Source organism: Oculina patagonica, chromosome 10, assembly GCF_052425735.1.
Source record: "Oculina patagonica isolate OP01 chromosome 10, crgOcupat, whole genome shotgun sequence".
NCBI lineage: Eukaryota > Metazoa > Cnidaria > Anthozoa > Scleractinia > Oculinidae > Oculina > Oculina patagonica.
In genome coordinates, this window is record NC_135767.1 from 17,153,771 (window position 1) to 17,181,379 (window position 27,609).

General features: G+C 33.9%; 1 protein-coding gene across 1 annotated transcript; it reads right to left on the reverse strand.

Annotated features, from left to right (window-relative positions):
• Positions 1-1,079: 1,079 nt before the first annotated feature.
• On the reverse strand, positions 1,080-27,609 carry LOC144629059 (P-selectin-like). Its single transcript, XM_078487228.1, has 8 exons — positions 27,458-27,609; positions 26,193-26,387; positions 25,394-25,579; positions 24,461-24,655; positions 23,882-23,943; positions 23,592-23,692; positions 22,554-22,937; positions 1,080-2,325 (listed from the first exon to the last, which is right to left on the reverse strand). Exons 1-8 carry the CDS (start codon positions 27,573-27,575, stop codon positions 2,202-2,204), a joined length of 1,365 nt encoding a protein of 454 aa, XP_078343354.1. The 5' UTR covers positions 27,576-27,609; the 3' UTR covers positions 1,080-2,201.

Consider the following 27,609-nt stretch of genomic DNA (forward strand, 5'->3'; position numbering starts at 1 on the left):
CAGTTAATTGTGGAGTAAATGCGGGGAAATACGACAACAATTCTATAATAGATTTATTTTACAAGTAAGTGAGTTTTGTGGTAATTATCACATTCCTGCTCAATATCATAAAAACAACAACAACAATAAACTTATCTCGACTTGGATGACAAATTGCTAATTACCCGTCTGATGCAGACATCAGAGAAAAAATGCATGATATGGGTTTCAATAATAAACTGCTTCCCACAAAGCTATGACCAGTAGCTCTGAGCTCACCTTAAGTCATATTTTACTCCATTTAGCCTAGTTAGTTACATTGCTTTTATTTTTAAAACGAAATATTACTGTTCCAGCCAATAACAGAGGCACCATCCCCCGGTGGTGTTGGTGTTGGAGGTGTGGGGGGGGGGGGGGGAGGGGGTGCCGCGTGTAGAGTATGAACTTGTCTTGAAATTGGTGCTGATTTGAATACTTATGTTGGCATCAACACCAAACAAGATTATCATGCCAGTGGGGACATTTGTACTTGCAATGGTCAAATTTTGTCCTAAATAGTTTCAGAAAGTCATGTTTCTGTGTCTTAAATAGGGCTGTCTCAAAGATGCTCGGCAACTTTTGGGTAACTTTTCATCCTTGCGGGAAACTTTTTTCCTTTCAAGCAACTTTTTGCAATTTCTAAACCGAATATTTCGGAAGATTGTCCGAGTGTTGTTCGAAGGTCATACGAACTTTTCCGAGCATTTGTCGAATTTTCCAAGATTAACGACATTTGCCGAAGATTTCCAAGAAAGTTCAAAGGATGCTTCAACTTTCGGATCATCCAGCATTAAAAACTCGTTAGCAAATATGACGTCATCGGTATCTTCACGATTACTTTTTTATAGTGAAAGAATTTTTTTTAAAATTCAACAAATTTTGGCCTTAAAATGCTATTTAGATATTTTTTTGTTGCAGCTAAATATCGTGAACTACTTAGAAATCTTCCCTTCAAAGGGAAATTAACATAATATATTTGGAGAACTTTCTTATAAAAAAGCAACGCTTTGGATTTTATGGAGAAACTTTTGAGCCACTTTTTTTTATTTTCGAGTAATTTTTGAGCAACTTTTGAAGAAAATTCGAGAAACGTTTTTGAAATTTCGAGCATCTTTGGGACAGCACTAGTCTTAAACTTAAACAACTCAGCAGCACCTCCTTATCCCAACGTGTCAAGTAACCCACCACCCTACCCCTTTTCTGGTGTTATCTACAATAACCTAAATTATATAAAGGCTTTTTATATAAAATATGAAAATAATCTAAAAAGTTAAAACCATGTTACACGAGGCAGTTTTCTTGCAACTGGCAACACGGCAATGACATCTGAAAAACATTGCAATTTTGGTTTGCAACGAGCCTGCTAGAAATTACGTTGCAAGTTGTGCTTGACATGTCACACGCAGTAACTTGTCTCACCACAACAGTTGCGAGAAGTCAAGGATAATAATTATCTTCTTAAAATTTTCATGGCAATATTCTGTTGCAATGCAGGTTTCAATAATGAGGTACCACACGAGCAATCATTTTTTGGTAACTGACGATGCAACTTTAGTCGTGTTGCATGTTGCAAGACTGCATATTGCTGGGATGCAGCTGACGTCACGGCGGCCATGCTGGTGTGCAAGAGCAAAATGTTTCCTTTTGCTGGGAGCAAATTTTCGCGGAATTTGCATGATGAAAGAGGTAAAACTCTTTCATCATGCAAATTCCGCGAAAAATTGTTTAATTGTTTTGCCAGTAAACATGACCTCGTTGTTACGTGGTTGCAAGCCAAGAATTGGTCGGTTTGTATGACATGGTCTTATCTAAATTGAACTCTACTCTTATGCTAAAACAAACATAATACATACTTGTGCAGCAGAAACCCACGATTTCTCAAAACTCTTGATATTTCCAAATTTCTTTATCTCGGTGTAAGAACCTGTGAAATGTTTCTTTGTGCTCTACATTGTTTCCAGGTTCTTTCCTGTATTGTTCGTTCTTTGTTTACAACACTGCTGGATTTCACAGTTTCTTACACCGAGGAATATGAGCCCAAATTTCAGCAATTCAAACCGATTCTTCACTTCAATTTAAAGCGCTTAAAATTTATCAAATCACTCGTATCTGTTAATCAAGAATTGTTATCGAGGTCGTGGGATTTCCAGTGCTAATTGCAAGGTATATATGCCGACTTAAATTCACAAAGAATAAAATTCAATATTCTTCATTTCAGTGACTTGTCCTTCAGATGTGATGTGGTAATCAGCATTGCCAACGTAAGCAGTGTTGTTGTAACTATTCAGGTCGGCCGACTTCTTTGAGCTTCGTCAGTGAATGTTGAACAGAAAAAAAAAACATTAATAATCTGTCAATAATCTTGACTACGCTCATCCTTATCTAGCAAGGCACGTTTGCAAGAGTTAGATTTACTTGCCCTGGATGATTTTTTTTCGAGTAAACAACTCCATGTTTAGTTATTGCAGTTTGTTTATTTTGAAACAGTTAATTAGTTTAAGATATAAGTGGTTAGTTTTTTGGTTTAGCCATTAGCTTTCCAGCTGAGAGTATTCTGGGTTTTTCCTGTGCTCCATGCTTTGGTAGTAAAATTGAATTCGTCAATTAATAGAGCGATGGGCTTTTAACGAAATGCTTTGATAAATACCATAAAGTAAAAGCAAAGTATAAACAGTGACCCTTAAAAGGATGTCCTACTTACGATGAATATGAGAATAGACCCTTTTCGTATTCTCGGTATTGCACTGGAACTAGCTTGTAATGGAGGCTAATGTGGGTAATCTTTTCAAATGGAAATGACACGACACGCTTTTTAATGATATTCCCCCGCATTAGCAGGAGGGCATTCTGCGTGCGCATGCGTGCAACCGCTGTACAAAGACCGCGTGATCTTGGGAATAAAAATGGCGCGGAAGATTCAAACTTTGTTTTTTGTACTGTTTATCGTCACATAATTTAATATAGACGTAAATTTCGCTAAAAAAAAGTGTTTTGTGTGTGGCAAGGCTCTTATAAAGCAGAATTTCTGGCCTGCTTCGGGATCGTTGTTGCAAATAATGGGAAAATATGTGGGACAGGTAGAAAAGCCTTCACCGACAAAAATCAAACAGGCCGTAAAAAGAGGAAAACATTTATCCGTGTGCTGGAGTGTGATATATTAGGATCAAAACTTCACATCAAATCAATTGCTGTAATACAGGCAGACTGCGAGCAATATTATAGCTTGTCGGGAGATTTTTTGCCTAAAGGGACGGCCACCAAAGAAAAGGGTTTTCCCTGAGGGGAACGACATGTTTGGGTGTTCTGCACATGATAATGCAGCTCACTGATGACTCCAAAGCAAAGCCAACTTGCCCTCGACTGGCAAACAGGGTTTCCTGGAACAAGAACTACAGTTCTTTAAAACACATTTAGGCGACACAGAAGTAAAACAGCCGTTATAACAGAATGAACATCAAACTTAAAGAAATAAACGTTGAATGAAAAATTGAAAATAACATTGTTTATAGTTAAAAATTATTTCTTAAGACATTTTATACAGCAGTTATTAGAACGTTTCTGAAATATATATATATATCGCTTGTTCTTTTCATGCTATTTTTTGACTGGTGATGAAGGCTAGATTTTGATAAAGGAGCCAAAAATGTACTAATTAACATAGTAAAATGTAAACAAATAGTCTACCAGCAAAGAATTACCATAACATTCTTGTTCAGCAGAATAATTGTGGTATCATCGAAATGTGAAGTTATTTTGACCAATGCTCACGTTTAAGGAAATAATCACAAACGATAGTTTCTCTGTTAGGATAAACCAGCGAGAACGTACGTTAAAGAAAGCTAAAAAGGCTAGATTTTGAGATTTTTGCATTGTGAGAACGACTAACTTGTAGTTTTATGACAAATCTGAACAAAATCATGACCACTCGCTCAAACCCGGGATACTTGATTATAACATCGTATAGTTAAAACTGCTGTTTTATACTTAAGTACTAAGTAGCCGTAGCGCTTTGTCCGTTTAGATCTTCCGGCTATTAAAAACATGGGCAAGATATTTAGGTTCTCGACATTCGGTCGCCATTTTGTCCACGTGCAATGTTTAATACACATAGCCAAAGTCGATCAGATAAACAGCACGCCGACACCAAACCTTGCTTGTTGTTGTCAGAAGATAAAGCAAGGACTCTTAGTATTGTCTACAGCAAGTAAAACTTAAAACACGTTTCATTTTGAGCTAGAAATTAGGCCATAACTTGGGGAAATTATGTAAACAATCGATAGCAGAACTTCTCTGTCGTGCGCAATAGTCCATATCGACGCATGCGCACGCAAAATGCCCTCCTGCTCCCCGCATTAGCCCCCATTGCTTGCTAGTTCGAGTCAAAACCCGAGAATACGAAAATAGTCTATTGATTTCCGAGAATTAGATGCGCGACTGCTTAACAGGGGAGCACTAAAAGAGAATTGTTTAATAACGGTTTAATTTCATTTTATTTAACTAACTTGAGTAGTATAGGAGTTGGGGGTACGAGATCATAAAAATTTTTATAATCTCTTACATCCCAACTCCTATACTACTGCACAGCACTGGATTCAAAAAATAGAATCAAAAATAGAATCAAAAAATAGAATCAAACATGGAATCAAAAATGAAATCAAAAATAGAATCAAAAATGGATACAAAAATGGAAATCAAAAATGGAAATCAAAACTGAACCAAATCTCAGAGCCAAACCCTAGAAAACAAAGCCTGTAAAACCAAGCCTGAAAAACCAACCCTAACTCAACCCTTGGTTCAAAATAAAAAAAATCTCTTATACTCTTTTTCAAAATTTTGGATACAGTGCGTTTAAACAAGCCTTGAAATCATAATGAAAATTATTGCTTTATATTATAATGCCCGTAAGCATAACTTGTTAAGCCATCAAGTATATACCGTTTATCATCAAAACAGCTCAGTGATATTTTATTAATCTCATAGCTTCCAAGTTGATGGCCTTGACTTCTGATGGTTTTCATAGTATGATGCATCTGTGTTTTATTGAATAAGGTCTCTTTGTAGTTTACGAGTGTTTTAACGGTTTGATAAATGCGGATGATGTTATATGGCATGTAAATGGTAATAATTTCGATACCCGTGTTTCTAATCTCATTTGCTTATCATAAAAATAAAAATAGGTCTAATAAAAATGCTGATTAAAACGCACTATTAAAAGTTATATAAAATTATAATGTTTTATTATTATATAGAAAAGTTATGTTATATAAAATTAATTATACTGAAATGTGGGATCTGATGACAACAAATCGTATGAGCGTTGAAATATGGAATGAATTAGAACGTGAAATGAATAAAACATATATAAAAAAAATGAATAATAACCTTTACCATATCAATAAAATAATTGATAAATTAAGCACTGAGAATAAAATTTTGATTAGTGATAATCAAAGGGAAAAAATAAATAAAATCTATCAATTAATTTTTGTAAATCGTAGTTTTATAAATAAATTTATAACAAAAGACAGAAATATGAAAAAAGAAAGACAAAGACTTATAAGTGTTCGTTATTTGTTAAAGAGGATATTTCAACATCTAAATATACCAAGTGATTATATTAAAGTTAGTAAACAACAAAAAACACAAGAATTTAATCAAAGATACTGGTCTGAAATTTTATTAGTGTTAGGTGAACAAATATGTGATATTACTGCCAACTAAATTCTTGTTTTTATATTTTGATTTATATATAAATATATTTGTATTTATATTTATATATTAAATCCTTCATAGAAATCCAGTTGTTAAATTCATTAGCTATTTCTTTTACCAGCTATCATAGCTTGAACAACTGTAGTGCGTTTAAATATGTTGTAAATCCTTGATTGGTATCCAACTATTAAATTCATCACTATAACCTTTCCACTTCACTAAAGCTTGTTTCTTCTTATAGTTCCGCCGAATTACTTTATCAATACGAAATACTTCTTGTTTTGCTTTCAATAGTTCGGACTCGTAAAAGCTACCTTGTATTTCTTCATTATTCAAATCTTTTAATTTATAAGTTATTGGATTAGTGTATTGGATCTTATCAACGATGAATATCTCTTCTGACCAATTAGGAGTATAGCCTTTGTCGAACACCTTTCGTTTATATTTAGATATTCGGACCTTATCACCAACCTTAAATTTGGGTTTTGCTGATAATGGCTCCATATCACCGTATAGGTTAAGATATACAATTCCTTGATTCTTTTCCTTTGAAGCTTCTGTTGGTGTCATCTTTATTGAACTGTGTTTTGTATTATTGTATTCTTTTACCAGTATGGGTAGCATTTCAAGATACTGTGTGTTACCTTGAATAGTAAACTGTTTGTACATTTTATTTTTCAAAGTTCTATTAAATCTCTCAATAACAACAGCTTTACCTTCATTAAAAGTGGAATACATCTTGATATCATTCTGCTTTAGCCATTCCTTGAATGTTTTGTTATAAAATTCAGATCCCTTATCAACCCAGAGATATTCAGGTTTACGCTTGTCATTAATGATAATATTGTTGAAAGCGCTAGTTATTGATGCACCTTTTTTATCTTTCAATTGTATAGCCCAAGCGAATTTACTGAATACGTCAATTATAGTCAATAGATATTTATAACCTTTATTCCATTTTGAAAGTTTATCCATAAAAACTAAATCAGCAGACCATATGTCGTCAATTCCATTTGATATTACTCTTCTAGTTTTAAATTTTCGTCTGATTGGTTTATGTAACTCATCGGCTAATTGTTGAGACCAATCATTTTTACTCAACGCCGTTTTCCGTTTTTTGGCTTCTTTTTTTTTATACCCAATCCGATTTTTCTTTTACTAGCGATTAAAGCTTGTACCCCTGTTGTTCCCCACGGACGGTCTTTAAATGGTATTTTTGATATTCTCTTAAGCATAAGATCATCTGCCTTATGTTTATCAGCTAGTGATTTTGAATTACTGTAGTCAATATCATGCTGTTGACATATGCTATCAAGATTGTTTATTGGATTTTTATATTTAGGATCGTTAGAAGCTAATCTTTCTTCTAATTTAGTACCAGGTCCACAATAATTATACTTTTTGCCTGTAGGTGTTCTCATGTGTAGTTCTCCAAGTTTTGATAAGTGTTTTTGAATATCAAGACCCTTACCCTTTTTATAGTAATCAACATTGTCTTTTACACCTTTGAGAGCTTGCCCTGCTAAAAGTCTTGCCATTGAAGCAAAGCTAGGTGATGGAGTTATGAAATTAGATGCTACATAGGCTATTTTATCAACAGTAGAAGGGCCTTTTCGTCTTGCAAGAGCTCCACCACTATGACTTTTTATGAATTTACTCTTCTTTTTACCGCAAATATAACAATTTGATTTTTCCATAAGACGGCCATTCTTTGCTTTGACTTTTTTAGAATTCATAGACTCAGTATTCTTTTTACATGAAACACAGTATGACTTACACATATATATATACATTAGATATTTAATCGCAGTATGTGTTTCGCCATTTTTTAGATTTCTTATCCCAAATAGTAGCAGAGCATGACGGATCTTGATGCTCACTTGGGGATGTCCAGAACTTTTTTGAAAATAATCCATTTTTATTGTTAAAAGCCCCTTTAGCAATTTCACCACTCCAGTATTTATCAAACAATTTTTTATCACCTCCGGTAGCGCCCATGATGAAAGATGCTACGTCTTGAGCTTGTTGAAACCCCGGAATCTTATCGCCGATCTTTTTGTTGATGGTTTGACCAACTCCCCGACCTTGTGTCTTTTTTTTATTGCTTACAAAACGGGTTTTAACGCTTTTACATTCAGAGCAAATGCATCTCATCATAAGTCGCCCATTTTTGGTTTGAACATATTTTTCACTTTCTGGTACGCATTCTGTCTGTTTTTTCTGCTTTACGCAATACGATTTAACCATTATATATATAAGTTATATATTTCTGAAATAATGTTGAATGAATTTCTCATTCTTCATTGTGTCATATATGTCAAACACTTCCAACAAATTAGAATACGTATTCCCATGGTTCATCTCATTCAAAAAGTATAAACAGAAGTATCCGCATGTGGTTGTATTTATATTCTGTATCTGATTGTTTTGATGTAGCAATGTTAAATTCTTCTTTTTTGCGTGATCGACTATTTTTTGAAATGGAGGCATACCAAAACTATCAAAATAATTGATTACCTTATCTTTTACATAAGTTGCAACCCAATGACTACCACTCAGATATGACGGTTGGAGATTGTAAATGAATATTCCTAATTTGTGATTATGTGGCACAGTCTCGTCTCTCATTAGTACATTTTTTATCGGTATATTCAAATATAAACACCAGTTTATTAAATCAAAATTACTCATTGGTATATTCTTATGGAATGTTGGCTTTCTTACTTTCTTTTCGGTTTTAAGATCTTTTTTTTGGAAGCACCAATCCACCTGTTCTAAGAAATTTATCATATTCATCCCAAGAACCAATGAATGGTGGCGGTGTGTAAGCTAATACATCTTTCTTACTTGGTAGTCTAATATTTCCCCCATCCTTCTTTGAAGTGTTATCAGTTGTTGATTTGTTAATTGTTGACCTTCTTGATCTTGTTTTCGTTTTCGGAGCACTAATTCCAATCATTGGAAAACCAATTCGCGGTGCCCCATGACCGACCCTAATGACCTTTCGAATTTGTGTCTTCGAGATGTTTAAATCAGATCCAACACCTAACTTCTTAGCCTTATTCAATTTATTGATTTGTCGTTTAGTTAACATTAAACTATCATTGCCAGTCATATCTGAATTGCTTAAGCGAATAGTGATCTCACTTTTATTTCTATAAGCAGTCAAAAGATTCCTTCGCTGTCCTTCTGACAGATTCACTTTATGAGAGTGATAAGTTGTCATTACTTGTATATATATTATATGTTATATAATTTCTTGTTTATAAAACGTATACAAAATAAAATGGTTTATACATAATATTCAATTGATTGATTTATACAATAACCAGCTCATTACCCACCTTGTCAATAACGATTGTCTCATCATAAAGAACGATGGCATGGACGTTGAAAGGACTATCTTCCGCACTATTAGCGTTTAGTTTATATCTGAAGATCAACTGCTTTGGGTCTCTAGTTACTCGCTCTGCTTGATATGATAAATCAAAAAAGATAATAGGATAGAGAGAGTTGTAATTTGCCAAGTTGAGTTGTGTACCGCTGTTGTAATCATTCTTTCTCATACCATAAGACATCAAATCATTGAAGATCCTAACTTTGGACTCACTATCATATTCGGTCTCAGGATAAAACACTCCGTTGCCGTATTCCAATCGGCATGTTGTCAAATAACTACCATTCCCACGGTCAAGATTGATATTGTAGGTATCAAATTCATAGGGATTTTCATCTGCATTGTTTGATTTAGCTCGTTGTAGATATACAAAGATAGCCTTAACATTATCAATACTGGATGAGATCTGGAAGAATCCACTGCTATTCGTTGATGCGGAAACCTCATACATTTCGCGCATATACGTCCAAGTGTTCTTTACCAAGAAGGAACTAACAAACTTATCATATAGGCTGTCCTTTGGAGTCAATTTTGGGACCCATAGAAGGAATCTATTAAGGACCACTCGTCCATCAGCTACATCATCGGCCTTTTTAAGTAATTCGGCGTCATTCTGTAACTGTATATTGAATTGGAGTTGCATTGGGAGTAACATTCGACCTTCCAGCTCTTCAAAGAAACTGTAACGATTTAGAGGTATAACAACATTGACATCATTGAGACCTGTCGTCAAAAGTCGCCTAGCCTCAAACCCTGCATTCTGATTAGCATTTGCTATCCTATGGTCGGTATCTAGATACCAAAGACTATTTTTTGCTACTGAACGACTAAAATCGTCACTATATTCGAGGAGATTCTTAACGAAAGTAACTTTATGGAGATTATCGGTATCATAAACGATTTTTCCTGCTGATTTAATCATCATGTGGGCAATCAATGAATGTGCTCCATTAATAACTGTGATACGATTCGCCCCCGTGGTTGCTCCATCAGCTAACATTTGCACCTGAAATTGCACCTCGAAATACGCATTATACCAATCGTAGAATGAACTTCTATCGTTAATCGTGAACTTATAGCCGTTTTTAAGTTGGTGCTGACCGTTAGCTGGGACTCGAATTACATCATCGAGTTGAAATCGAACCAACTCATATCTCTGTAAGTATTCGCTTGTTCTAAAAGACATATATTATTATGTTACATAATTTTGCAATTATGTACCAATTTTTTTAATCATTTTATTCATTTTACTCAACGCCTTCTTTTTACACCTGATCCTGATATTAATCTATTAATGATCATATCAGTACTTTCATTTTTCTGTTGGTGCCTGACAGGTGAGGCATTTACTTTCTGTAAGATTGGGGATAGTGCCTTTTGCCCAGCATTCCCCTTCCTCATATTCCTAAGCCTTTCCATTATAAGGTCTCCGGCTTTTTCTGATGCCCTTTTACCCAGTTTATCACCTGCATGAGAAATACCTGATTTTATCGCCTTCTTACCTAAGGGCTTGACAATTTTTTTAACAACAGACGACATAACACTCTTCATCGGTTTGAAAATGTTATCAACGATAATCCCTGATCCTTTGTGCTTATATACAAATTTACCAAATTTTGGATGGTAAAACCTCTTGAATTCATATGGTTTCATTATATACTATTATGTTATATTATTCTATCCTTTTCAAAATTAATGAAAAAGACGTATCCGCTCCATTCAGGTTAATTAACCGTCTCTTCCCATCTGTGATGTATATTCGAATGCTACTTATCTGTTGCTTATTAACCGGATTAAATGTGACTCTACGAGGCTCGATTGTAAACGAATAACTCGGCTGTAGTACGCTGGTCGAAAAAGTATAAATGATATCCGACTCTTCGCCATCGACTAAAGAAGTATTGACTAGATCGCAATGTACATTTAATATATCGGTATCTTGGCTTAGATTTGGGACTCTTGGACCAATATTAACCGCATCCTTTAATACCTTTTTATCAAACCCTATAAGGTCGTTGAAATTGCTATGCGTCAAATCAAGTTGATAATTTTGAGATAAAGTGATTGTGACTCGGAATGTTGTTGAATCAAAATCAATAGAGATGGGATATATAGGGTTATCATCATCTCCCGTCTTGGTAATCTCTTTAATATATTCATCAAATTCAGAATAATTCCAAACACCTTCAGGGAAAGTTATGTCTTCAAATTTATTCCCATTATCAGAACTATATTTAATCAGCTGATTACCATATGAGGGATTTACATTAAACCATGTAAATGACATGTTAATAATACGATTGAGGCCTATCATATATTGGTAATTGCTATCCAATGTTATTGGCCTGTTGAATTTAGTTGTAAAATTTTGAGGAGTGTTATTCCCTTGATTTTTAACACTATATGATGATAATACTAACTCACGATCCATATATATAATACAGTTACATAAATTAGACTTTAAAGTACTGATTATACAATTTATTATATTGCGGTCTATTGATTGTCGACATTTTCAATAATGTGCCTAATATAGCGACTCCCATATTTCGCATTTTAACTGATGTGTTTCCTGCGTTTATTGAACCGATGATCAATTCCAATTTTTTGAGAAGCTGTTTTACATCGTTAAAAAATATAACATTTCCACCTTTCTGTTTTTTTAGAATACCAGAACCTTTTATCGTTTTGGCTTTACTTTCGTAATGTTTTATGTAGTCATTTAATGCAACTCTTGCATTGTCTATTCTCTTATTTTTAATCTGTCTTTCCGCTTCAGATATAGTTCCACTATTATATTCTTTAGTAACATTCGCCTTGAAACCTTTCAATTGTCTCCGTTTATATTTGGCTTTCTCTAAAATCTTATTAAGATAGTTCATGGTTTTCTTTGGTGTCATTTCAGGCTGATCTAATTTCATTTGCACTACATCATAATCGTCGATACCAACGTCTTCTAGTATTTCACTTACTTCATCATCAGCATCTAAAGCATAATCAATTTCATCCTCATCGTATTCAGGAGGTAATTCATCTACATATTCAGGATAATATTGGGGATCAACATAAATCTCCTTATTTCCTTCTAAAAGATCTTTTAAAGATTCTTCATATGTTGGTGGTTTCGGTACAATCTGTTTTTCATTTTGTGGCATTACAGGCTCATCAAATAAATTATCTACGTCCATATCCTCAAAAGGATCAACTTCAGGATAGTAATCTGGACCTTCTTGTTTACCTTTATGCCCATTTTTGACACGCTTTTTTGGTAATTTTGGTTTCTGCAAATTACTTTCTATTACCTCATCTAATTTACTTGTAACTGGTTTGAATACCTTCGCTAATGACTCTTGGCTTGTCTGCTGACCGATATTATTTTGTGTGATTGCATTTTTAACATAATTGATTTTATCGCCCAAATCAGATTTACTCTTTGCAAGCTCTTTCCATCTAAGTAAACTCATTTTATTTTATATTATTACGTTACATAAAAAATGAAAATTGAATATAAAAATCAACATTTAACATAGCGTTTAACACCTTGATGTACACCGTGTTGAACACCATGTTGAACTGAAAATAATATACCCATATAATATAATGAGAATACTGAATTATGACACTAAAGACGATATGGCCTCAAACTTTAGACAACTATACGATTTCATGCCAAATCAATGTTTCAGAATGTTGATTTCCTCTCCCTCGGGTGGGGGTAAAACCAACCTTTTACTTGATATGATATACCGGCTTTTGTTTTATGATAAAATATATCTTTATGGGAAAAATCTTCAGCAATCGAAATATCAACATCTTTTCAATACCTTTGAACCCATTAATCAAGAGGCTTGTTATTCTGTTATTGAAGCAAGTAATGATAAAATAATACCGCTTGATAAAATATCAGATGAAGGCCAAAAACTAGTCATCTTTGACGATTATCTCAATACGGGATCAAAAAATGATAGCGAAATACGCAACTATTTTACAAATTCAAGAAATAAAAATTGCAGTTGCATTTATTTATCTCAAAGCTATTACAATACCGATAAAACTATTAGATTAAATTGTACTCATCACTGTATTTTCGAATTCCCATCTAATAATGAACAAGGAATGATTTGCAGAGAACTTGGAATCAGTAAAAACGACTATCTCAAAGCAACTGCAGACCCATTTAGCTTTTTATATATTGATAAACCACGTAAATTCATAACAAAAAATTTCAACGAACCATTATAATCTAAATAATATCTATAATGAGTTATTCTAACGGTTTATTGCAAAATAAAGAAACAGTTGTTGGAAGAAATGGAAAAGATGGTAAAGACGGTGTTGGTTTCAAACTAACAGATTCAGGTGATTATAATATGGACAAAAAGAAAATATTTGGGTTAAAGACACCAAATGACGTAGCATTTGATGCTGATCTCGATACATATGCAAAAGACTTGAGTAGTGCTGTTAACAAGAGATATGTCAACCAATTTTTAATGAAAAAAAACAGTGATGAAACCCATTTTGATTGCGTTGGACTTTCATTGCAAAATACCGAAGTGTATTATCCAAGTTTATATAACGATCGATCTGTACCAAACGTAGGCTATGTTAGTGCTGAGGATAACAAAGTAAGGACTGAAATTGATACCAAACTTGCTACTAAAGCAGACAGATCGTACGTCAATACTACTTATTTAACAAAGAAGACAGGAGGAGTTTTAGCCAATTCCATTCAAAGCAAGGCAGACAAATTTTACGTCGATAACACTTTTTTAAAGAAGGTCGTAGGACGCGTTTTGACTCAAAAAATTCAAAGCAAGCTTGATATTGATGGCAGTAATTCGATGCAAGCTAATCTCGATATGAACTCTCATAAAATAACAAATCTAAAAAGCCCAACCAATGATACAGACGCTGTAAACAAAAAATACATGCTTGATCATGTTGGTGAAAGTCATATAACTTCCGTTGGTCAAGAAAACACGTTTGCCCATATAATGACCGATAGTATCAATCAACTAAGCGAAGAAAATGATATCAAGCTTGGTAGTTTAATTGATCATCCGACTCCATATCACAAAATTAATACGAAAGTTGTAGACAGTAAGCTGGTACTTGACAGCAATAAAGGCTACTACTCAAGCAGATTAGGTATCAATGTATATAGTTTACCAATCAATCGATACACAATGGTTTTCGAGCTATTTTTTCCAGCTGAAATAGATCATGATAGTCTAGATATCGATATTGTTTCATCAATCGACAACATCGACAAATTAACTACGCGAGTTTATGATGGATATAGTCGAACAATAGCACAAATTAATAAATATCAACAACATCCTAATAATTATCTCTATGTTGATATCGTTTTAAAGATGAAATCAGGGAACGCATATGTCCCAAAATTACAAACATATATCGTGATTTATGGAATAAAAGGTTATCAGAGTAACGTTGATCCTAGGATATACGATCAGCTATATTATGTTGAAAATGATAGAATAGCTTTCAATGCATCGATTGATATGAAAACAAAGGCTATTTATGGTATTAAACCAGCTACTACTAATGACCAAGCTGTTAATTTTGAACAGTTAAAAAATTTTCGGGACAATTTGAAGTCTGATCTTGAATTAAAAATGGATAAGAAAAGAAACATCAGCTATTACCATAAAATTTTCGAGTATTTTTATGATCTAACGGATCCATCTGAATTCATCATGTCAGATGCAAACGGAGCGGTAATTCAGGGATTAAATAATGGTCTTGTCTTTAATCCCACAAAATTGTTAGAAGATTTTGATCCAAAAAACGGCTTTATGAGTGGTTTTGAAATTAATTTAAATGAAAATGTCACTGAATCCGATGAATGGACTATATATATGGCATTTAAATATGACTATAAAGCCGGTGATAATAAAAGAATTAAAATAAACTTCGACAATGGTAGTAGTTTTGATTTTCCATGGGTGAAATTAGAGTCTAATCAGTTATCACTCGATTATGATTTAGATGTATCTTATGAGCAAATTAGAGATGTTTACATAGGTGTTTATTTGAATCTCTGGTATACTAAAATAGGTAATCAATTTAGAATAGGTATTTGTAACAACGGCATTAGTCTCGATAAAATTTTCTCGGGGTATACGCTGAATGCATCTAGCCTTCAAATTTCTTCAGGTTACTATATACAAAGAATCGGTTTTAGTAAAACAGCAATATCAGTAAATAGTAAAGAGTATCACAAAGCCCAGTTTATAGACAAAGCGAAAGGAATTTTCTTTGAATAAATTGCTTAATTGTATAAACAATATATATATATGAAAGCTGTAGATTTAATAAATGAGATACTAAAAAGTATTGAACGATTGATCCAAAATATCAGGAAATTATATAACAGAATAAAAAATAGAAAATCGAATGAACGAAACATTGTATAATCATATAACATATAAGAAGATATATGATGAATTTTAATCACATATCCAACAAATTATCAGAAGATAGAGTGAAGGAATTGAAGGACCTGTATAATAATTACCACCGATTACAGACATGTTATAAATGGAAGTATAAGAAATTGAAACGTGTTTATCTGTCTCTGCAGATGTCCTCCATTGGCTTGACTGTCATAGGTACTGTTGTTGGTAGTATCACTCTTAATCCTATTGTTATAGGTTGTTTAACAGGATCGGGTGTTTTGATTCATGCTTATATAACAAAGAGTAACATATCTGACAAAGTGAATAAATGCAAATTTGCATACACAAGTTATGAGAAAGTTTGTATACAGATAAAATGCTTCTTGAGAGGCTTACCATCAGACGAAAATGCTTTTCTGACCGATCTAAAAGTGCTTGACGACATAGTAATTGATCAATGCCCCACTGTAGATGAATATGTTAAAAAATATTATAAAAAATTCACTTCAGAATAATCTTCATAATCTCATCAAATTTCAACAATAAAATCTCACCCCAATACCGATCATTAAACGCTAGTGTTTTTTTTGATTCAGTAACACAGATGAAATTGTACGGGATACCAAGCATTTTAAACAGCTGTCTTATAATATATTTCGTGCTTATCATTCGTCTTCGGAGTTTATTTATAGATGGAAGAATAGTACCGATCTCATGAAACACTTTGTAAATCTTATCGCGCTGATTATGAGACAATTGAACTCCATTTTTAATACATAAATCGTTTAAAACAGCCTCGATGTGATATTTACGATGATATACCGATTCTCGCCGTATTCTATGCATATTTTCATAAAAATCAATATACTCACTGACATAATCATAACTATGAACCAAACCGCAATTTAGACAGACATCCATACCATCTATATTTTCTATATCCTGCTTACTACAGCATTGCTCAGCATCCTTGATACCTTTTATCAATAGTTGATCACAGAAAGGGCATATAGGTTCTTTTAAATTTTTTAATTCATCGTGGATTTCAGAATTACAAACCATTATATATATAACACACATAACTTCACGGCACAGCTGTGTTTGGCAGTAAATTTCAGAATAAACTTTTTGAGTAAACTTTTGAGTAAACTTTTGTGTAAACTTTTATGTAAACTTTTGAGTAAACTTTTTGAGTAAAATTTGTTGAAATATGATTGGTCAATAGAAATCACGTCATTAAAAACATTGTACTCATTAATCATTTATAACTTATGGCTAAAACCGTAAACTGAATAATTATGTATTTAATGTTGATCCTTACGAGGCCTTCCCCGTCGTCGTTTCTGGTCTTCAGGTATACACTTTAAACGTACATGATTTTTGTCTTCATTTGATATGTCTGAAGATAGCATTTTAATAATACAAATATTTGTTTTAAGGATGCTCTGAATACAATACATTTTATTAATGAAGGCTATATCATTCGAGCTTTGATCAGATTCTAAAAGGTGTTTGATATTTAATGTTATATCAGTCATTCTATATATATATTAAAGAAAATAATTATCTGTTTATATCTAAACGCACTATAAAAAACTGAGGGAAATCCCCATCTCTTTTTTTAATTGTTAGAATCTTCTCAAAGGTTTTCAAAAAGCATTTTAAATATTAATCATGTCACTACCTGTGGGATACCATACTTGATTTTCATATTTCAGAATAATAATCATATCGCAGTTGTTTTGATGAAAATAGACTGAATTTAGAACTATTATTGATATAAAGAATAATTATGTATCTTATATTGAGGAAGGCCTTTGAGAGGCTGATTGCACAGCATATTAATAGCTGTTATTGTTACTTGTACTATCGGTAACCAAATATATAATTATATCTGGTTATTTAAAAATAAGAATTACTATAAACTGATATAAAGAAATATTTTATAATATAAAATAAAGAGAAAATGGCTGGGAAATGCAAATACGATAATGACGATGATCGGATAAAAGCTATTCGAAATTCAAAAACCAAATACATGCTTAATAAACAGTGGAGATGCGACGTTTGCGATTACGATAGCAATCTAGCATCAAAATGGATGCATATAAAGACAAAAAAACACACCACAAATAGTATATTAGCCGGTCTACGAGATGATGATAGTTTTGAAATAATCGATGAAGAATGATACATATAATCAACACATCATGCACTTTTACAATGACTAAATATACAAATATATCTAGTTATTTAAAAATCTGAAATCAAAAAAAATGATTTTACTATAAGACACTTAAAGAATTGGTTATACTATAAATTAAAAAAATGGAAAATAAAAATATCTCATCTAATAATATGAACGAATCAGATCTAGCTAAGCTATCGAAAACCGATCTTATAAAAATGATATTATCACTAAAAGCAAACCAACCTAATATTTACAAACCCCGACCTCCAAAAGCAACCCTACGAAGAAACGTCAAACAAATGATTAAAGATTATGAGGAAAATATCATTCAGCCACCTCCTAAACCCATGCCACGGACTATAAAAACAGCCCCACTACCATTACCAAGGACAAAGATAGAGGAAGTTGCTAAAGCTATGAAAGGCTACACAAAGTCTTTTGAAATTGGTATAAAAAATAATAAAGACCCGTTATTACAGCTTCAAAACACAAGAAAAGCTGTAGAAAATCACATAATAAAAACGCTTGTATCTATGAAAGGTATTAAATTCGTTGAAACCCTCAAGATCACATTTTCAAAGATGTCTGGTGATGATATCATATATAGAACAGCATATTTTAACAGTAAAGCACAAACAATCATCAATAATATGGAGATTGTTGGGGCATTACAATTATCTAAGCAACAGATATTAAATTTTGTCACTCAATGGATTAGCGAGGGTAGTTCTTGGACTATTGAATCAGTTGATGGTCACTATATCAACTTTGTAAAATACGAACCGATGAAAGGCTCCTCCTATATTCAGCTACCACATGAACTAAGAAACAGTTCGAAAGGATTGATTAACATGAAAAATGAGGATAATGAGTGCTTTCGTTGGTGTCATATCAGATGCTTAAATCCGCAAGATAAATACCCTCAAAGGATTAAAAAATCTGATAAGGCATATGTTGAAAAGTTAAATTACGATGGAATTAATTTTCCCGTGAATATAAAGCAGTTTAACAAAATCGAGAAACAGAATGAAATCAATATCAATGTATTCGGTTATGAAGACAAAAAGCCATATCCCATATTTATTTCAAAAGAAAAATATAACAAAGAGATGAATTTATTATTGATAACTGAAAATGAAAACAAGCATTACGTTCTTATAAAGGATTTCAACAAATTTATGTATAATCAAACAAAGCATAAAGAAAGGAAACATTTTTGTATGCATTGTCTCCAGTGCTTTAGCTCTGAAAGAGTATTGAATGATCATAAGGAAAACTGTATACAAGTAAATGGAGTACAAGCTATTAAGATGCCTGACAAGGATAACAATATACTGAAATTCAACAACTTTCATAAACAACAGCGAGTGCCATTCGTTATTTATGCAGATTTTGAGGCTATAACAGAAAAGATCTCAAGTTGTAAGCCCAATAATGATAAATCATATACTGAAGCCTATCAGAAGCATCAAGACTGTAGTTATGCTTATAAGGTTGTTTGTTGCTATGATGACCAATATAGCAGGCCTTTGCAGATATACAGAGGTAAAAAAGCTGTTTATAAATTCATGGAAAAGATGTTGGATGAAGTTAAGTATTGTAAACAAGTAATGAAAAAACATTTTAACAAACCATTGAAAATGACTAAAGATGATGAAGATACATTTCAACAAGCAAAAGTATGTCATATCTGTGATAAAGCATATACTGATGATGATATACGAGTCAGAGACCATTGCCATATCACTGGTAAATACAGAGGCTCAGCACACCAAGAATGCAATCTTAAACTGAGAATAGAATCGGATAAGATAAAAATACCTGTTATATTCCATAATCTAAGGGGTTATGATAGTCATTTTATAATGCAAGAGATTGGAGCTATTGTTAAGAACAATACGTACAAAAATAAAAAAGGAGAGATCAAAGAGATGAATATCAATGCCATTCCAAATAACATGGAGAAATACATGGCTTTTATGTTAGGTAACCATCTGACCTTTATTGATAGCTTTCAGTTCATGAGCTCTAGCCTTGAGCAGTTAGTAAATAATCTTCCTAAAGAATCTTTAAAATATACCTCCAATGAATTCAAAGGTGAAAAGCTCAATATGATGGCTCAAAAGGGGATTTATCCGTATGATTATATGGACAGCTTTGATAAATTCAATGAAAAACTACCGTCGAAAGAAGACTTTTATAGCATTCTGAATAATAAACACATATCAGATGAGGATTATAAGCATGCACAAAATGTTTGGAATACATTTGAATTAAAGACAATGGGTGAGTATCATGATTTATATCTCAAATCAGATGTCCTATTATTAGCAGATGTATTTGAAAACTTTAGAGAAACATGTATTAAATACTATAGACTTGATACTACTCAATATTTTAGTAGTTCGGGTTTATCATGGGATGCTATGTTGAAAATGACCAATATCAAATTAGAGTTGATGACTGACATTGACATGTATCAATTCATTGAAAAGGGTATGAGAGGAGGCATCAGTTATATAGCCAATCGACACGGTAAAGCAAACAATAAATACATGAAAGAATATGATGAGAAGGCGCCCTCAAAATATATCATGTATTTAGACGCAAATAATCTTTATGGATGGGCTATGAGTCAGTATCTTCCTACTGGCAGATTCAAATGGATGAGTCAAAAACAGATCAATAATATAGACTTAGCCAAGTATAGAGACGATAGTAAAAAGGGACTGATTTTAGAAGTAGACTTAGAGTATATGAAGGAATTAAATGATCTTCATAATGATTACCCTTGTGCTCCGGAAAAGGTGAAAGTGTCAAAGGATATGTTGTCTGAGTATTGCAAAACCATTGCTGATAAATACAATATTTCCACCGGTTTAGTACATAAGCTGATACCAACTTTAAACAACAAAGAAAAATATGTACTACATTATAGGAACCTCCAATTATATACTGATCTCGGTTTAAAATTAACCAAAGTCCATCGAGTGTTAGAATTTAATCAATCCCCATGGTTAAAGCAATACATTGATTTTAATACTGATAAACGCAAAAATGCTAAAAACGCTTTTGAAAAAGACTTTTTCAAACTAATGAACAACTCAGTTTTTGGTAAAACCATGGAAAACCTTCGTAAGCGGGTAGATGTCAGACTGGTGACTGATGAGAAGAAACTGGTTAAGATGACCTCCAAACCAACCTATGTAAGCAGTAAGATATTTAATAAAGACCTCGTAGCAGTGCATAAGATAAAAGAAACGCTTACTTTAAATAGACCGGCATATATTGGAATGTGCATATTAGATTTAAGCAAGACTTTAATGTATGATTTCCATTATAACTACATTAAAAAGAAATATGGAGACAAAGCCAAGTTACTATTCACAGACACAGACAGCCTTACCTATGAGATTGAAGCTAAGGATGTGTATAAGGACTTTTGGAATGATAAAGAGAAATTTGATAACAGTGATTATCCTGAAAGCTCCCCGTATTTCGATAAGACAAATAAAAAAGTAATAGGTAAATTTAAAGATGAGGCATCATATATTCCTATTTGCGAATTCATCGGCCTGCGATCCAAAATGTATAGCTATATGAAAGACAACCAGAAAGGTGAGAAAACAGCAAAAGGAATCAAAAAGAATGTCATAAAACAAACCATCACACATAAAAACTATAAAGATACGCTCATTAACAATAAACAGATGCACCACACAATGAAATCCATTAGGAGTCATAACCATGAACTTGGAAGCTATGAGATTAATAAAATATCACTGAGTTGCTTTGATGATAAACGATATTTACTTGATGATGGTATAACAAGTTATGCATACGGGCATTATAAAATAAAAAAAACTTTAATATAATTCAATTATATATGGAAACAGTAAATCAACTAGCTAACCACATAAAAAAATTCACCGTCAAAGAACTAAAAAAAGAAATCTTAAAAGTCAAAAAAACATTTCAAGTATCAAAATTACGTCGTGCTGAAGTCGAACAAGTCATACTTCTAAATCATCAGCATTTCACTCACTTATTAAAAACAAATAAAACCAATAAAACCAAAAAAACAAATAAAAAAACCGACAAAAATCACACAATGGTGTATTACGGAGCTGGTTGGGATATGAAGTTTTTGAATATGAAAAAGTACGCAAAAATAAAAACATTCATCCTCATCGACGCTTTGCCTAATTTACAGCATTATAAGCCTGATCCACTGGTTATATAGACAGTTACAACAAAAAAGTATTCATAAATAAAATAACAAAAGAAGCCAGTATGAAGGGCTACAAACTAGAAAGCATAAAAGGAAATTTATTAACTTACACAAATGGTCCCAAAAAGATCTTGTATTACATAAATACTACGGTCGAGCAGAGTCTAAGAACACCTTCAATCAGAAATAAAATCAATAAAGCTATATGGATACACATTGAAGGATTTAATCCATACCAGTACGGATTAAAGGCAGGCGACTTACCTAATTTAAGAGAAACAATATCAGATCTATGATTAAAGGCACCGTATAAAAAAGTTTGAAAAAGAGTATAAGATATTTTGATATTTTGATTAAAGGGTTTAGCAAGGTTTGGTTTTTAAGGCTTGTTTTCTAGGGTTTGAATTTCGGTTTTGGATCCGAGATTTGGTTCCAATATTTGAATCCATTTTTGGATCCAGTGCTGTGAGTAGTATAGGAGTTGGGGATGTATGAGATCATAAAAATTTTTATGATCTCGTACCCCCAACTCCTATACTACTAACTTGATAAAACTCGTTTGCGTTCTGTTTTTCTCACCTGTTACTTCTCTTGCAAGCCAACACAACGGCAACGATGATGATGACCAGCAGCAAAACACCCACACAAACACCAATAATAATGGCAGTCGTTGGTTTGGATTCCTCGTCACTTTCTTCTGTAGTTTGGGTTTTGGAGAACAAAGGCCGAACGCTCAAGATGGTGCCATTTATCGACACTGCAATACTCGACACATTGCTCTCCATGATGGCAATAAGAACATCTTTAAGAACAATATCATCCGAGACCGCTTGGGGAAATTGTAAGTAAAAAGCCAACTGTGCTATGAGAGGATCTTCTGAGAGCTGCTTTGGATAACCCGGGAGGATGTGAACTCTATCCTTTGAAAATATCAGGTTGTTGGAAGACCGCTTTCCACGAGAACTGTAAAAGGTACGAAAAACAATGAATAAATAAATAAATAAATAAATAATTAAATTAATTAATTAATAAGTTCTTTCAGAGTTCAGCAAGAACCTGACACTAATACCTAAGCTTCAATGACACAAGCTCTAATCACATGCATAATTGGTCCATCACAAAACTAACAATGATCAGATTATGAGGTTTATGTTTTTTAAGAGCTTCAAGACTGAGACAAACCGCTCAAACCTTGCTGTATAAAGTCTATGTTTCTTTTTTTTACAATTTGAAAAGAAATAGTTCGAAAAGCAAATAAGCAAATAAATTATGCAAGTGATGGCAAAGAATACGGCATAGACTAAGCCGTCGGTAGGAAGTGACGACCAATTACGCATCAAAAGCCAATCAAAGCACCCCCTTCCCACCCCACCCACCCCAGCCAGAATCAGAGACATGACACTGTGCTCATCTTTTTTGTTGCGTCATCAGTCTCAAATCTTGGACGTCGTTCTCTATACTGGGAAGATCGAGAAGCCTATTTGCCTGCAATAAAAGACCCAGAGTAATGTCTATCTCAGTGATACGTTTGTATTAAGTTCTTTTGAGGCCATTCTAGTGTTTGGTGTTTACGTATTTCTTTCAGCTTTTTTTGCTTTTGTTTCTGTTGTTGTTTACCTTGCTGGAATTAATTGACATCGCGTTCCCTCAGCATCACAGTAAACTGTAGCCAGCCTGGCAACTTCAATTTTAAAGTCATCCTCCGTTTGTTTGTTCCACTAATCGAACACACACACAAAAAAATAAACAAATAACTGAAAAGTCCATCACAATATCCCATTCCATATTTATTTTAAAAAACAGAAAAGCCTTCTTGCTTTGGTTCGTGCTTTTATTTTTTATTTTCTATTGTTAACTTCATATTTCGGCAATAATAATTAGAGAACACTTATGACTAAAGAAACTACCTTTTTAACGTCCATGTCTTTAACTTCCAAAAGGACAGATTCCTCCATTGTCGTTAATGATGCTGTTTGAGGCGTAATAAAAGTGGAATGGTTGCTGAGATTATAGTAATTAACAAAACAAGAACAACAACAAGAAAACAAAGAGCAGTAAATACAAAACATAATGTAGTTAAATCCTTTTGAAACTACAAATGCATTTAGCCCTCTTCGTATTGTAAGGCAACGGAAATACAAGTGAAACTAAATTGCATTAGGTGAAGACATAAAAAATCCCAACGTAAACAGGTTATTTAATTATGTCATCCTCTCATATCCGTGTAGCTCCTTTATTTATTTGGTAACACCAACATCCTTTTTTTAAGTTAGGTGACTCAAATTCACAATACCTCATAACATAATAAGGTATTTTAATACTTCTTAAAATAAGTACATTTTGAAGGAAAGGTTCTCCGTCATATTACCGACGGCCCCCATGGATCCATATGTAGAGACAGAAACAGAACACAATCATATCTTTGTTGTCGTTAAAAGCCGTTTTCTGTAGTAACAATATCTATACTTTGACTTCCAAACTTTTACCTTCACATGTTGGAATTGCTTTGTTCCACATTCCCGGGTGTTGGTCACCAGGGGCAACACACGTGACTGTTGACGAGCCATTCAAACGATGACCAATCGCACAAGAAAAGTTGCATTCTGCTCCATAATGATTATCACAGCTGCTCATGCGCAGTACACCACTTGGATTTACTGTCAGCGATGTACAATTGATAACTGTTGGTAAAAAATACTTCAATAAATGAAAATTTCATAAAAAAAGAAATAATTAAAAGAACAGTTCGGTAATGGGGGCACTCCCATAAATTTTGGATTGGGGTGTGTCGCGAAGGTTCTTAAACCCTAACCCTATTTAAAGATAAAGAAAGCAAAACTGATACCCTTTTTAAAGCCAAAAGCGAAAAATGAAACCCTATTAAAAAGAGGGAGCACCGCTCCGTGGCGACCCAAATAACGGCTAGCGGGGCACGGCATCACACAAATTTACTAATACTTGAACAGATAGTTCAGTCGTTTAGCTTAGAGTTTATCTTAGAACACATTGCCAAAAGGAGCAAAAATTATATCCTATTAAAGGACCGAGAACCTCAAAAACCATTCCCTATCCCGCGGCACATACCTATATAGCCCATATATGGGAGTACATACCTCCGCGGGTCCTGCTCGCCGAACACCACGGCGTTTGACATATATCGAAGTAAATCATAGCTAAGTTGCACATAAATTTGTTTGTGACAAACTTTAAACGGCAATAAAAACGGCTTAAAAAAACTTTTCTTTCACAAGCCCGTCAACATATGCTGGGGTTGTCTAGTTGCCTCCGTTAGGGAAAAGGTTTTAGTTTTGATTGCACTCGAATTGAAAAATCTGTTGGAGTTCTACCACCTTAATTGAAAGAATTTTAACATGCTATATAAGGCATTGCAGTGTTAAACTAAGTGTTAAATATCGTACTTTGGCAAGTGAAATCTTGTCCACTCCAAGTTCCACTATGCTGACATCTTCTTACTTGAGAACCAGACCCTATATAGCCATTATTACACGAGAACTGACAGGTTGTATCATAATTCATTGCTGCATTCCCTGAGCATCCAAGTCTTGTTCCATTGGATGGTGCAAATAACGCAGGACACGTGATCACTGTCACGTGATCAAAACAAAAACAAAGAAGTAACATTAGACGCCGCAGTTGCAAAAACAGTAAATAAAAGCTGAAAGCTCACTGAAGAGATATATATGCATACTTGCTCCTTCTTAATTAAACACTACTTATTTAAAGTACTAGTATGTGTTGCTTTGGCTGAGCTCCGTTTGCTGGGGCCAAACAAAACTTCTCCTTTTGGGATCTTTTCGGCCGCAGGTGTGGCCGTTTATTTACATAACAGTGACCGAAAGATCACATTACAAAAACATGTACAAAGTACCACCAAGCAAAGGTGAAAAGGCTAGGGGAAAACCGCCATACCACTGATAACCGAAAACAGGGAGCGGAGGTAGGGGGAAATGGTGTTCGCTTGTTGAAGACATCGGGCGAAAGAGAATCGAACACGCTTACGTCGATTCCATGTAAGAACACATGCAGAATATCCCGTATGACCGCAAATACCGCCCAAAGTGAAGCTGGGAAATGCATACGTCACAATCTGCATAAAACTATAATTATTACTAAAACTAAATAGCCTTTTACAAAGTTATTATTTAAAGCCGTTTTCCTTTTAATTGCACTGTCGAGACTTAAAAGTTCCCAGTTTACCTTCACATGTGGGAGTTGTATCGTTCCAAACTCCAGGATGTTGGTTACCAGGGGCAAGGCACACGACTGCTGACGAGCCATTCAAACGATGACCAATCGCACAAGAAAAGTTACATATTGAACCATAATGATTATCACAGCTGCTCATGCGCAGTGGACTGCTTTGATTTACAGTCAGCGATGTACAATTGATAACTGGTGGGAAAAATAATTTAAAGAATTATGACCGTATTTATTCGATTAAGCGCCCAACCTCGAATAAGCGCCCACCCTGTAGGTAGGAAAAGTTAATAAGAGCCCAGCCTTGAATAAGCGCCCACCTCGAATTAGCGCCCACCTCGAATAAGCGCCCACCCTGATGGTAGGAAAAGTTAATATGCGCTCAGCCTCGAATAAGCGCCCATACCCACCCTCCTAAAATGAGGGCACAAGAGGAATTTTGATTATTGTTGAAGTTGAGATTAAAATTGACTAAATACTACTAAGAGACTATCCCGAAGACCGGGAATTTTTATTTTTTTACTGAAAGTTTCAATGAACATTTCAAATTCAGCTTTGGTACACCTTCACGTTTAATTATTATACATTGTTTTCTTGCAAAAAGACGTACTACTTGCAAAAATATGATGAAAATTTAATAAGCGCCCAGCCTCGAATAAGCGCCCACGCTCAAGGTCCAAAAATTTAATAAGCGCCCAGGGCGCTTAATCGAATAAATACGGTATTTTAAGGCAATAATTAAAACAACAGGTTGCAATGGCAACGTCAAAAATCAGGGACACTCAGTTGTCATATCAAAATTTCCACGAGAGATAAATGAAAGGCTACTGAAAGCTTTATCATCGCATCACCGTTTCACACTTGCAAAAAAATACCTCAAAGGGGAAGGGGGGGGGGGGGCGTCCACCCACTTCCGGCCCTCGGTATGTGCAAAAACTAAAACAACAGTTTTCTGTATAGAAAAAAAGGTTTCTGTCCTTGTACACAAGACATCCCGAAGTGTGACAGATATTGGTAGATCATAGCCAGATTAAACGTAGGGGTCATGGTTATAAGAGACCATAGCAACTGCTCGACAAACCGTTTTCTGCTAAGCCCGTAAACGCATGCTGGTGTTGCTTACTTGTCTCTATTTCAGAAAACCTCTACAAGAACGTTCTAATTGCACTCGAATCGAAAAATCTGTTTACAGTGTATGTTTCGCCACCTTATTTTTATGAATTTCTAAACGCTATTTAAGGTATCGGAAAGTGCTAATATCTTACTTTGGCAAGTGAAATCTTGTCCACTCCAATTTCCATTTTGTTGACATCTCCTTACTTGAGAACCAGACCCTATATAGCCATTATTACACGAGAACTGGCAGCTTGTATTATAATACATTGTTGCATTCCCTGGGCATCCAAGTCTTGTTCCA